The sequence below is a fragment of the Lytechinus variegatus genome, chromosome 3 (genome assembly GCF_018143015.1).
Source record: "Lytechinus variegatus isolate NC3 chromosome 3, Lvar_3.0, whole genome shotgun sequence".
Classification (NCBI taxonomy): domain Eukaryota; kingdom Metazoa; phylum Echinodermata; class Echinoidea; order Temnopleuroida; family Toxopneustidae; genus Lytechinus; species Lytechinus variegatus.
In genome coordinates this window covers 8,110,315-8,123,247 of record NC_054742.1, presented here as the reverse complement: position 1 = coordinate 8,123,247, position 12,933 = coordinate 8,110,315, and the positions used below count along the sequence as shown (strand labels likewise).

Here is a 12,933-nt window from a genome sequence, read left to right as displayed (position 1 = left end):
TCCTATGGTGCTGTTTCCTAACCTTCACCTTTCTTCTAATTAATTCCTTGATATCTCTTCTCGTACAACAATATGTGCAAAAGAATAACAAACAGTTGTCATTGTTCTTAAACATATAAACAACTGCAAAGAGGTGATTTATTTCACTGATACCTAACTACACCCCTATTGAATATTAGTGAATCACGTTTGATATTCAAATTGTAGTCAACTAACACTTAATAACTGATAGACTAATCAATTTCAAAAGACGCATAACATTTTCCTACACATGTTTCATACAAATATATAGGGTTTCCATTAAAAACTGTACCAATCGATTGAAAAACCAAAAGTGGCACCATCTGGAACGGCGACCGGAAAATAATATGAAGGTTCGTCACTCGGTAGAACAGCTGCTCCCGTTACTGGTACCTCAATCTAAGAACGGCTCAGATCGGAGTGTACAGACATTCAACAAAGTACAGTATTGGTCTTTAACAGGAGGCTTAGACGGTATGGCCATCCTTCCAAAGAGATACTCGAGGACGTTAACAAGACACCATGCACTCGTCTTTTTCCTTACATTCTTTGCGTAAGTAACAATTTCTTTAATAATTGGTTTGTTTGCTTTTTCGGGATAAAACTTGCTCACTTTCTACGAGCAATGTATTTTTCCATCAGTATTTTGTTCAATAAAATTGTTTGATAAAAATCAAAATTTATACGCTCCTCTCCGTCAATCTTCATTGATGCATTTGCTAAGACACATGCATGTTCTTATCAATGTTTTTTGTGGGAAAAATTATTACCTACGAATCAGAAATACACCATCTACATTGGTTTTTAAAACAAGAGATAAGAAAATTAAGCCTACATTATATTAGTAGGTTTTGTGAAGGATTTGCCTAGTTCAGAGTAAGGTTCAATGTGAAATGATAAGCTATGACCATCTGTTTGAATTCACGTACCCTGGTTTATCTTTTACTATTATTATTTTTTTTTCATGTTTTTTTATCTCCCTGTGTCTCCCGTGTCTTTGTTATTAATACAAACGAAGTTTATTCTTCCAGCCTCTTCAATGTTTAGACATTCTCATTAAAGTTAATGTGATCTCACTACAAAGCTGTGCTTTCAGAGTTGTCACCTCCAGTATGTCCAGAATTGTAACCAATCTGAATCTCATTATGTGAAGGAGATGAATGTTGGATTGAATCTTAAATCACTTTCCCTTTTAATGTATGCGGGTTGCCTGGTGACCCAGGTCATCACATTTTTGATTTATTTTGCATTGGCAACATTACAAACAAATCTGGGAAAAAATTATATATATTTTTATATAAAGCATATACTTGGTACGTTCAATAGATAAGTTTGAGGATTCCTTCACTTAAAATTATTCCTACACTCTACTCGAAATATGCACCTTGTAAGCATGATATAATTACCATTATATTCTATTCAAGTTTACTAGAATTTATGCACCCCTCTTTCTTACCAATATAGATGTATTTTAAACTGAATGTTGAACTGACACAACGGTATTGAATAAAAGTGGTTCACCGCAAGATCATCAATACCACGACCATAATGCGTTTGTTTGAGTGATGAAATATAATACTGTTCCGTCTATTGCAATCAGTTCTCTCTGGAGACCAGGCGTCGATCCTGGGGGGGGGGGAGATCGCCCCACCAGTGGAAATATTGGGGGGCAAACATATTATTTTGCCCCCCAATAATTCCGCATGTGCAAATATAAAATAAGATTGCATTAATGTTACACAGGAATTAGCAAGCGAGACTGAGATACAACTCTTTCTGCATTTAAAATGGAGCTCAAAATGCCCACTTTTCAGATTGCAATATAAAAAATTTCAGCTCGCGCTTCGCGCTCGCATTAATTTGTTGGTGAGTCATGTGTCTGTTTTCCATGAGTCATTATATATATATAAATATGTGGGTGTGTGTGTGAGTGAGTGTGTGGTTGAGTTGTTTTGGAACGTTCATTCATGACTTTACCCGGGACTTTGCCCCCCCCCCCCATCTGAAAAACGGATCGACGCCCCTGCTGGAGACCTATATTTATCTTAATTATTCCAAGTTTATTTACTAATTACTCCAAGATTACTACAATCTACGGGGAATTTGATTAACTCTTATCCATCTAATAATGTCATTAAATATTTCATTAAACTGTTTATTTCATTATACGGTTAAATACACCGTTCCGTCTATTTTAATTGGTTCTCTCCAGGGATCTCTATTCATCTAGTTATTCCAAGCTTATTTATCCTAATTATTCAAAGATTACTACAATCTAAGGGGAACTTGATTAACTCTGTAATACACACATCTAATAGTTTAATTCCTTTTGAAACGATACAGAAACTGAAATACATTAGTAATTTCTGACCTTTTTTGTTGCTTTTTTTTACACAATAACGCATTACCCGGTGTATTTCGCATACAAACTTGAAAAAATTGTTATGCTGTTTTCACGTCGTATGTAATAAATATCAGTGCAAGCATCCATCCCACCCCAGCCTAAAAGGAGAATTTAGTTATTGACTGACCATTCCTTCTATTTGTTATTAATTCACAAAATTCAGCACATTGAAACCTTTATTTCGTAGAATTGTTTAATTATTTAATCAAACATGATATAGGGTGACTGTGCCACCGTGGGCAAACATCAACTCTTACTGTTTGTCATTAATCATGAAAAGAAAAATAATAATCCGAATCACTATTCTTTCCTCGATTAGAAAAAGTTCAAAGTCATTTAATTTGCATTTCGCATTTAACATGTCACAAGTATCATCTCTGTTCATAATTAAGACCACTTTCATTATAACAATGGAATATTACGGTTTAAATAGTCATTAAAAACGTACTAATAGTCAATAAAGAATGTCGGAAAATCAAGATCAGTTCCATTTTAACTCAATAAAGAAATTCTTTAATTTTCTTCCACAGTTTAAATTCAAATGGCACGGCAAATTGATGACAGTATATAGAGTCTGTAAACATGTGGGTTTCTTTTTATCAAATTCAGTTCAAGTTTATATATATATATATCATATATATATATATATATATATATATATATATATATATATATATATATATATATTCTAACTGACATTTTTATGTCGAAGGTATAAAAATCAATAATATGGTGCAAATATAATGAATACGGAAGAAGGCTTAAAACCCAGGAATCAGGGGCTTGTGTCGGAATATATCTGGATGACTATGTAACTAAACAATTCATAAAGAATGAAGGGCTAAAGAAGGGAAGAGGGGATAAAAGAGCTAGCCAGACGAGCAAGTGGAAGAGCGCACATGAGTATTTTTTAACATGATGAAGAGAATTTGTATAGATTATGGATGTTTATGTAACCGCAAGTGTCAGTAAGGTTTCTTTCTTCTTTTTTTTTGTTTAAATGAAGTTGAATAGTGTTCATATCCAGATTTTGAACTTTTTATGGATGGTATATCGTTTTCTTAAAAATATGACGTACTTTTTTTTTACAGTTGTTGATTCTTGTAATGGTACTGTGATGGTGTCAACATTGACATTAAATAATGATGATAATATGGCTCATTTTTATAGCGCAGCTATATAATTGCATAGTCTACTGCGCTTGATACTTGGTATCATAACCCCGGTTGAAGCTGAGCCGCCATATGGGCGCTAACGCATTCAAGGAATAAATCCTACCGGGTACCCATTCACCTCACCTGGGTCGAGTGCAGCACAATGTGGGTAAGCTTCTTGCAGAAGGAAAACACGCAATGGCTATGATTCGAACCCATGTCCCTCTGATTAAAAGACGAGAGTCGTAACCACTAGACCACGACGCCCCCACTACCCCATATTGGGTAGATCACATTCATTGTGATCCGCAAACACCTGGGTTGAGCGTGGCATATGAAGATTAACGTCCTTCCAATGACATCAGCACTGAGATTTGAACCTCGAACCTAGTGATTCCTAGTTCAGATACTTTTTTTCTCCTGTCATAATTTCAATTCAGATTTGTGTTCATCCATGCAGCAAGAAAGACATTCAGTAACGTAAGGACAGCTCTAACTGAAACATGGACGTTATTGCCGCTCAATGAAACCATCTTTTATAATGACACGGTGGTAAGAAACACACTCTGAAACATTGGGTAAAACTTTACTCAACATTGGGTAGAAAGGAACATGCATGTTTGCTGGGTATAGTTTTACCCCATATTGGGCTATTTCAACGCAACATTGCGTAAAATTTACAAAATATTTGGTATTTTTACCCAACCAAAACGCTCCATGATGGTAATTATGTGTGCCCAACCAACATAGGCATTTCTGTGGGGCATTTTTATTTATCCAGAGCATGTGATGAAAATTTTGCCCATTCTTCAGGAATTTGCTACTTATTTTTAACCTTATACGGGACATTATGCTTCCCGCATTCATGGCATTGGGTAAAATGCTGCTCCAAATTGGTTGGACACATAATTACCCTCGTGCTGGTTAAGATTTTACCCATTTTTTTTACAGTGCACACAGATTTGACGTTTAAATTAAGGAAAAAAATTATATGGCAACGTGAACACTCTTAAAATAGCTGGGCAACAAATGCCCAACTTGTTACCAACACTTGGTAATATATTGTCCACACAACTATTGGTTAAAATCTGCCCAAATTGGGTAATAAAAACTAATAACTGGGAAAATAATTTGCTCAATTGGATGATACTTTCATAGGTTATTTTATACCAACACACATTACCCAGCAGAGTAGACTGTATGTTACCCAACATTTTAGTTGTGTATAGTGTTTTAGACATACAGTAATTTCATGTTTGGTAATTATGCTGAAATATACATTTTCATTTTTTTTTCTGAAAATACTTAGAGGAATACACTTATTGCTGCCTAGACTTGAATTCAAATGTGTATAATTAAATTCCGTGTTTATTAAACATGTCTATGAATATTTGTTTATTATTAGGAGCCTAACGAGGATCCATTCTTGGATTCTATCGGTCAAGCAGAGGTGTTTTTCAGTGTCCTTGATACAGTATTTCTTGGTTCATATGCAGTTGGTTTATTTGTTAGTGGCTTCATCGGTGACAGGTAGAATATATATAAATTAGTTTTTCACTAACTATATACCAAACATATTGTATCATGTATTTTAATTGGATATTTAATATGCCCATATATACCGAACTGAAGCATTGAGCGACGGGAAGAACGCAACAGGGTATTATCTAGGATTATTTGTCTGAACATGCATTCGAAAATGATTGTCAAAATGTTTTTGCTATCGGACAGTGGAAAATGGCAGCGCACATGATAAACAGAATTTCAATTTTGAAAGCTGTGAACATAAATGGGTTCCTGTACCGTTTGTCTTCAGGGGCGTCGATCCATTTTTCAGATTGGGGGGGGGGGCAAAATCATTGACGTTCCAAAGGCGCTGGATCGTACAAGACACACACACACACATATATGTATACATATATACACACACACACACACACATATATATATATATATATATATGACTCATGAGACACAGACACGTATCTTACCAACAAATTAACGCGAGCGCGAAGCTCGAGCTGATTTTTTTTTAGTATACTGACAGGAAAAGCGTGCCTGTTTAGAACTGTTTGTAGTAACTCACGAGGAGTGAGGATACATATCTCAATACACAGATAGTACGAGTTCCGAGAGTGAGCTAAAATTTCTTTATATTCTGACCTGAAAGCTTGATATTCTAAGCATTTTTGGTACCAATGATTAAGATTGGTATCTAAAAGAAGAATAGATGCGAGCGCGAATCGCGAGCTGCAAATTTTGATTTTTCGATCTGAAAAAATGACAGTTTAATGGACGTTTTTTTTAATAAAAAACAATATATGTATCCAAGAAAAGATGATTGCAAATCGAAGCAGGAGTTCTTTTGAGGCTTTAAAGTGAAGAGGGACATTTGCATTCACCTATTTAATCATGAAAAGTATGGGTTTTTGCTACAGAAATGATGCGAGCGCGAAGCGCGAGCTGAACACTTTTATACTCCAATCAGAAAAGCTGACATTTTGAGCACGATTTTAAATAAAGAACGAGTTGTGTATCTCATTCTCGTTTGCTGAGTATTACAATCTTTTTTTTTTGGCCATATCCGAAATTATTGGGGGGGGCAAAATGATATGTTTGCCCCCCCCCCAATATTTTCATTGGTGGGGCGATCGCCCCCCTGCCCCCCAGGATCGACGCCTCTGTTTGTCTTTATCCAGTAGATGCTAAATCAGCAATGTTCACAGCTGTGGAAAGAGCAGAACAGTAGAAGTAGGTTTTAGAATCCTCTAATTTAAAGTCCTCGGTTACAAAAGAGCGAAAAATGAAATGATAATAGTAACTATGATATCCTTCCCATACTAATTCTCTAGATTATTAAATCATATAAGTCTGAATGACTCGAATCCAATAGTTTGTTTATGTGAGCACATCAATCATCTTATAAAAACTATCAAATTTGAAATTCAATGAACAGAATTATAAAACATAATTACAAAATAATTACAAAAACACCCAGAACAACAATTTTCACAACATACGCTAAATGAATTGTCACTGGTACTTTAATTGCCTATACCATATTTTTTTTCCATGCAGGCTAGATCTGAGGCTTGTTCTTTCATTTGGAATGTGCAGTTCAGCTATGATGGTATGGTTTGTATGACGGAAATGTTATCATTATCATCAATCTTTATAGTATGGAGCTAATAGCTCTATGGTAATATTAAAAGTAAATAATGTCTTTTATTAAAAACAAGTTATATTCCCACTAGCGTATATCTATAAGGTGGATGGGAGCAGTGGCGTACCTAGGATTTTCCACAGGGGGGGGGGCAAATTCGCCCCCCCCCCAAAAAAAAAGGGTCTTCAACCACAAATATATAGGATTTTGTACCAGGAAAAAAATTGACAAGCAAAAAAAAAGGCTTCAACCAAAAATAAACGATTTCGTACCAGGAAAAAATTAACAAGCAAAAAAAGTATAAAAAAAAAAGAAAAGAAAAAAAAAGGTCTTCAAGCTCGTCAGGGGGGTAGGGATACGTCCCTTGCATGGGTTGTGACTCGTCAGGGGGGCAGACTGTCCCCCTGCCCCCCCCCCCCCGTAGGTACGCTAGTGGGTGGGAGGTAGAGTCCCCCGACATAATTTGTATGATTATTTTTAATTTATAACTGTAAAGAAATATATTTTTGAGATTTCCCCTCCATGGACAAGGTTCTTTTGGGATTTTGGGGCACTTCATTGTAAATACATGTACCTATGCTTATCAGTTTTCTATTGCATATCATGAACATATAGAAAACAGACGTAAGAAGATCATTTTCATATAAACTTACTGCAGTTGTTGATGCCCTTGCCATTGGTTGACTATTTTACAGAATATAAATTGATATATTTCCTGATGTTGCTAATTATCTTAGTGTTTCCAGGAATTGTTGTTTTGAATGTTATTTTCTTTTACTTTCACTGCTCGGTTATTTCAGATGTTCTTGTTCGGCACATTAAGTGAATGGGTAAAGGTTTACAATCATTGGTATTACACAATATTCTGGATCATGAATGGACTTCTCCAAGGCACAGGCTGGCCAACACTCATAGCAGTCATGGGTAACTGGTTTTCACAGAAAAGGTACATAGAAACAATACTCTATCCCCAATATATAGGTCCCGTGATAGGATTAAGAAATTTGGATATATTTTTTTATATTTCTCAGTTATTGCCACAATGTCATATAAGATTTCAGTAAAATTAATTGATTGTTTTACATTTCATACAATTTATTTGGAACCAATGGAAGTATTCGCTTTATGGTGCTGAAAGATAATGCATCCGTTGCTGTAATGAATTTGTATAGCGAAGAGACTACATCAATGCACCATACTGCAGTTTGATAAAACTGCATGTATGAAACATTGAATAAATTAAATGAACTAGTCTCAAAACTTTAATCATTCCCTATTTTTTATGTTTGTTTTCCAAGTCGCGGTTTGGTATTTGGTCTGTGGAGTGCGTGTGGGTCTGTCGGCAACATTGTAGGAGCTTTCTCAGCTTCATTGGTCTTAACCTATGGATATGAGGTGAGATAGGAGTAGCCTACATTTGCTCTATCAGCCCGGGAGGGGGGGGGGGGGCAAAATGCACTTACATTGACGAGTGGATACCGTGCGTGACCAAAAAAAAAACACGTAAAAAGGATGTCCTTTTCACGATAGGGCACGTTACGTACGTAACGTGATAAGGTTGTCAAAAACACCACAATAATGAAAAAAGGGTATCTATTTCGCTAGGAAAATTACGTGTTTAGGGTCGAATTTGCGGGGATGATAAAACAAAATTAAAAAGTTTTATAAAGGATGTCCTTTTCGCCCCAACACTTCGTGTTTAGAGTCCGATTTGCCCGAGGTGTAGAAGATGGGGTCGTACTAAACCAAATAAGGTAAAGCCGACGACCGAAGAACCCGTAACAATAAAATATTCCTGGTTTAGGGATTCATTTCAGGGAATATTTGCCAGGAGTATCGTTTTGTTTCCAATACTTGTTAAGGTAGGGTTTCACACGCCAATACGTTAACATGTTAAGGGTGCATTTTCAGAATATGGAAATTACGTGTTTAGGGTGCTTTTCGAGACCCTATGGTTGCGCATGGTATCCACTCGTGAATGGAAGTGCCCCCCCCCCCCCCGGGTCTATCAGCGAATTACAATTCACAGTCCAAACTATCACTGAAACATAATTATCTCCAAAATAAAGTTGAAACCGGTAAATACATAATATTGAAAATTACATCATGATGAAAATTAATAAATGTATTTTCATACAAAAGTGATGCATGTTAATACATGATTTGTGTTTGTTAACAGGTGTTTACAAAAAGTTCACGAAAAAGGTAAATGCTCAAAAATTTCGGAAGTCCTAATCGCAAAATTACATAATAACGATGGTTGTATTAGTTCTTAATTTGATTACTTCGAAGGTGTAATCTTATTGGATACAGTCTATATACTGTAGTGAAATGACATTTATTTCTTATTCACATTTTCATATTTTAGTTCGCATTCCTTTTGACGGCCCTATTAATGTTCTTCTGGGGTTTGGTGATTCTACTATTCTTGAACCCTTCTCCTCGTGATGCTGGTAAGAGATATATACTGGGTATGGAAGCTTAAAAGTGCCACCGAGATGTTGAGATAATTATCTCGGGAAGTCGACATCTTGATAGCAAAAGATAAGATGACGAGATCCTGGAACTCATCATGTCAACATCTTTTAGAAGAGATGATGAGATGACAAGATCCCGGATCTCATCATGTCAACATCTTTTAGAAGAGATGTTGAGATGACAAGATCCCGGATCTCATCATGTTGACATCTTTTAGAAGAGATGATGAGATGACAAGATCCTGGATCTCATCATGTTGACATCTTTTGGAAGAGATGATGAGATGACAAGATCCCGGATCTCATCATGTTGACATCTTGTAGAAGAGATGATGAGATGACAAGATCCTGGATCTCATCATGTTGACATCTTGTAGAAGAGATGATGAGATGACAAGATCCTGGATCTCATCATGTTGACATCTTTTAGAAGAGATGATGAGATGACAAGATCCCGGATCTCATCATGTCAACATCTTTAGAAGAGATGTTGAGATGACAAAATCCCGGATCTCATCATGTTGACATCTTGTAGAAGAGATGATGAGATGACAAGGGCCTGGATCTCATCATGTTGACATCTTTTGGAAAAGATGATGAGATGACAAGATCCCGGATCTCATCATGTTGACATCTTGTAGAAGAGATGATGAGATGACAGTCAAGATCCTGGATCTCATCATGTTGACATCTTGTAGAAGAGATGATGAGATGACAAGATCCTGGATCTCATCATGTTGACATCTTGTAGAAGAGATGATGAGATGACAAGAACCCGGATCTCATCATGTTGACATCTTGTAGAAGAGATGATGAGATGACAAGATCCCGGATCTCGTCATGACGACATCTTTTAGAAGAGATGATGAGATGACAAGATCCCGATCTCGACATCTTTTAGATGAGATAATCTGACAAGATGCTTGCACCTGCACGCATTAACACCGACAGGAATTTGGTTGATATTCGATTTTCGATATTCAAACTTTGAAGTTGGTTCGATATTCAAACGCGTGTGAATTTGGTTAATTTTCGATATTCAAAATTAGGGGCTTTCAAAGCTAAATAGGGGGTTTAACAGGTGCAGCACATCTCGGGCAACCATAAATACACTGGCTTGCCCTATTACGAGGACATTTAGGGGACAAGGTCAGTGAATAAAAGGGCATGACATTTTTAATTTTTGATTTTTTTTTTCGAGGGACCCCTAGAGATATCCCGACGGCTTAGCCAGGGTAACCACGTATCTGAACTTGTAGAACTCGACTCGGGCAACCAGATAAACACTACCTTGACCCGGTGCATGCACATTTAGGGGGCTCAAATTAACAAAATTAAAGGGAATAAAGGGCTATTTAGAGCATTTTTTAACTAAAAAAGTATTTTTTCAAGAGGCCGGCTCCAGGGATATCCCGACGGCATAGCCATGGTAGCCACGTATCCTAACTTGTAGAATTCGACTCGGGCAACCAGATAAACACTAGCTTGACTAGCTTGACCCGGTGCATGCACATTAAGGGAGCAACTCGGTAAAGCATCTCATGAGCAGATCTTAATCTATTATACTCAGTCCTCATTCCTCCGCCAATAAAATATTCCGAAAGCCGAGTGGCACATGTATTTTTCTTTTATTTGCACAAAATATGTTTAGTGGTTGCCCATTCTTTGTTTTTAGAATCAGTCTAATCATTACACATACTCTTCATTGTAATCAGTTTACAAAATTAAAAAAAATGAGAATTGGTTGGGTCGAATGAATATATTTAACCTTTTGTTGTAGATCGTCATATCTTGGAGAAAAGATGTCGACGTATATCGATAGAAAACGTATTGTCAAAATATAAAATATGAGTATTAAGCTCCTCTAATCTTTGAATGATTGTCATGAGACATTTTCTTTTGCATATGTATCTTTCAATTCAATTAACCAGCAAGGAGTAATACCCCTCCAATAAAACTTTCATGAACGAAAATGTCTCTTTTAGACAATATCGCGTGACTAATTTCAAAGCTCTTGATTGATTGATCGATCGACTAAATTTCCAAAGCGACTATCACATAATTAGAATTTAATTTCAAAATCATTTTAAAAGGCCCAAATTTTCTAGCTCGCTTCGCTCGCTTGCGACTTTTTCAAATTATTCCACATTTGCTATGTTGTCGTGCCTTAGCATATTTCGTTTATTATCCGCAACTGCGTTGAACTTAATATAATTGTGGTGTATGTACCCGCGATATGATAAAAAAATTGGCCATCTGCAATATTCAAAAATATCACGAGGTTCCGGGGGCTCCGCCCCAGACCAGTGGCGGCACCGAATGGGGAGGCCCCAGTGAGTCCCCCCCCCCGAAATTTGAAGAAAAAAGTGTGTTGTAAACGTCACAATTTTCCAAAAATGTTTTTTGTTCTTTAAATTTTTTTTTTTTCCTCCATTCAAAATGTTGCTCGCGCTACACGCTCGCAGTTATTAATGATTGAGATAAGTAAATTATCTGTTCACATGGGGCTTAAAAATCATATGTTATTAGAGTTTTCATTATTCGTTTTAGCGAGATACATATCCTGCGTATTCATAATTTTCATAAATCAAATATTTTCAGCTAATTAGATAGCCATTCAGTTCATGATTAGTATTACAAAAAGTGCTTAGAACGTCCAGGTATCATCCCGGATATCAAAAATTTTCAGCTCGCGCTTCGCGCTTGCATTATTTATTTGGTGAGATATCATCTTTATGACCCGATCAATGCAAACAGCTAATCCTTAACAGGTCCCTTTTCAATTCAGTATAGGGACTACATTTTCGAGCTCCTCACTCGATTTTTAAAAAATTGTGTGTCACCACCCCCGGCCCAAAATGTTTGTTTTTCTTCCTCCTAGGTTAAAAAACTTGGTGCCATCATTGCCCCGGACCCGATCCGCATAGCACTCCCCCCTCAAAAAAAAATATGATGTCATTTTCTGCATACCATGTCAAAATCAATCTCAAAGTTAAAGGTGATTTTTTTGTCTCGCTCACTTCGCTCGCCTGAGATTTATTATGAAGCAAATTTTTGCTGCGTGCGCCATGGTGTGTCCTCTCTTTTTTGTCCTTATCACGCATTGAGCTTCGCCCTTATGCTCGGGGCATGATTATAAAATATCCTGTTCATACAATGATACGATCAACCCATCAGTTCTCCCTTTCCTTTCTCTCCCTCCCCCCCCCCCCCTTTCTTTCCTTTTCCCCCCTTCGCTTCTTTCTCTTTTTTTCTATCTTTCCTTGTTTTTTTACTGTACCCATTGGCGGTACCAAGGGATGGGGAAAAAGTCAGGACCGTGGTTCCCCATGCTTGAAATAGCCCTATATTCCTTTAATTTTGTTAATTTGAGCCCCCAAAATTTGCATGCGTCAGATGAAGCTAGTGCAAATCTGGTTGCCCGGGTCAAGATCTACAAGTTAGGATACCTGGTTGTCCCGGCTATAGGCCGTTTGGATATCCCTAGGGGTCCCTCGAAAAAAAAATTAAAAATCTCATGCACTTTTCTTCACTGACCTTGTCCCCTAAATGTCCTCGTACTAGGGCAAGCCAGTGTATTTATGGTTGCCCGAGATGTGCTGCACCTGTTAAACTCCCCTATTTACCTTTGAAAGCCCCTAATTTTGGAATTTTTCGAAAATCAACCAAATCCACACGCGTTTGAATATCGACCCAACTTCACAGTTTGAATAT

At 36.8% G+C, this 12,933-nt stretch overlaps 1 protein-coding gene across 1 annotated transcript; it reads left to right on the top strand.

Moving 5' to 3' along the window:
- Window positions 1–305: 305 nt before the first annotated feature.
- On the top strand, window positions 306–9,227 carry LOC121411951 (sugar phosphate exchanger 3-like). The gene is made up of 7 exons (XM_041604863.1): window positions 306–574; window positions 4,020–4,131; window positions 4,985–5,109; window positions 6,658–6,709; window positions 7,543–7,688; window positions 8,041–8,137; window positions 9,111–9,227. Exons 1-7 carry the CDS (start codon window positions 369–371, stop codon window positions 9,225–9,227), a joined length of 855 nt encoding a protein of 284 aa, XP_041460797.1. The 5' UTR covers window positions 306–368.
- Window positions 9,228–12,933: the final 3,706 nt, after the last annotated feature.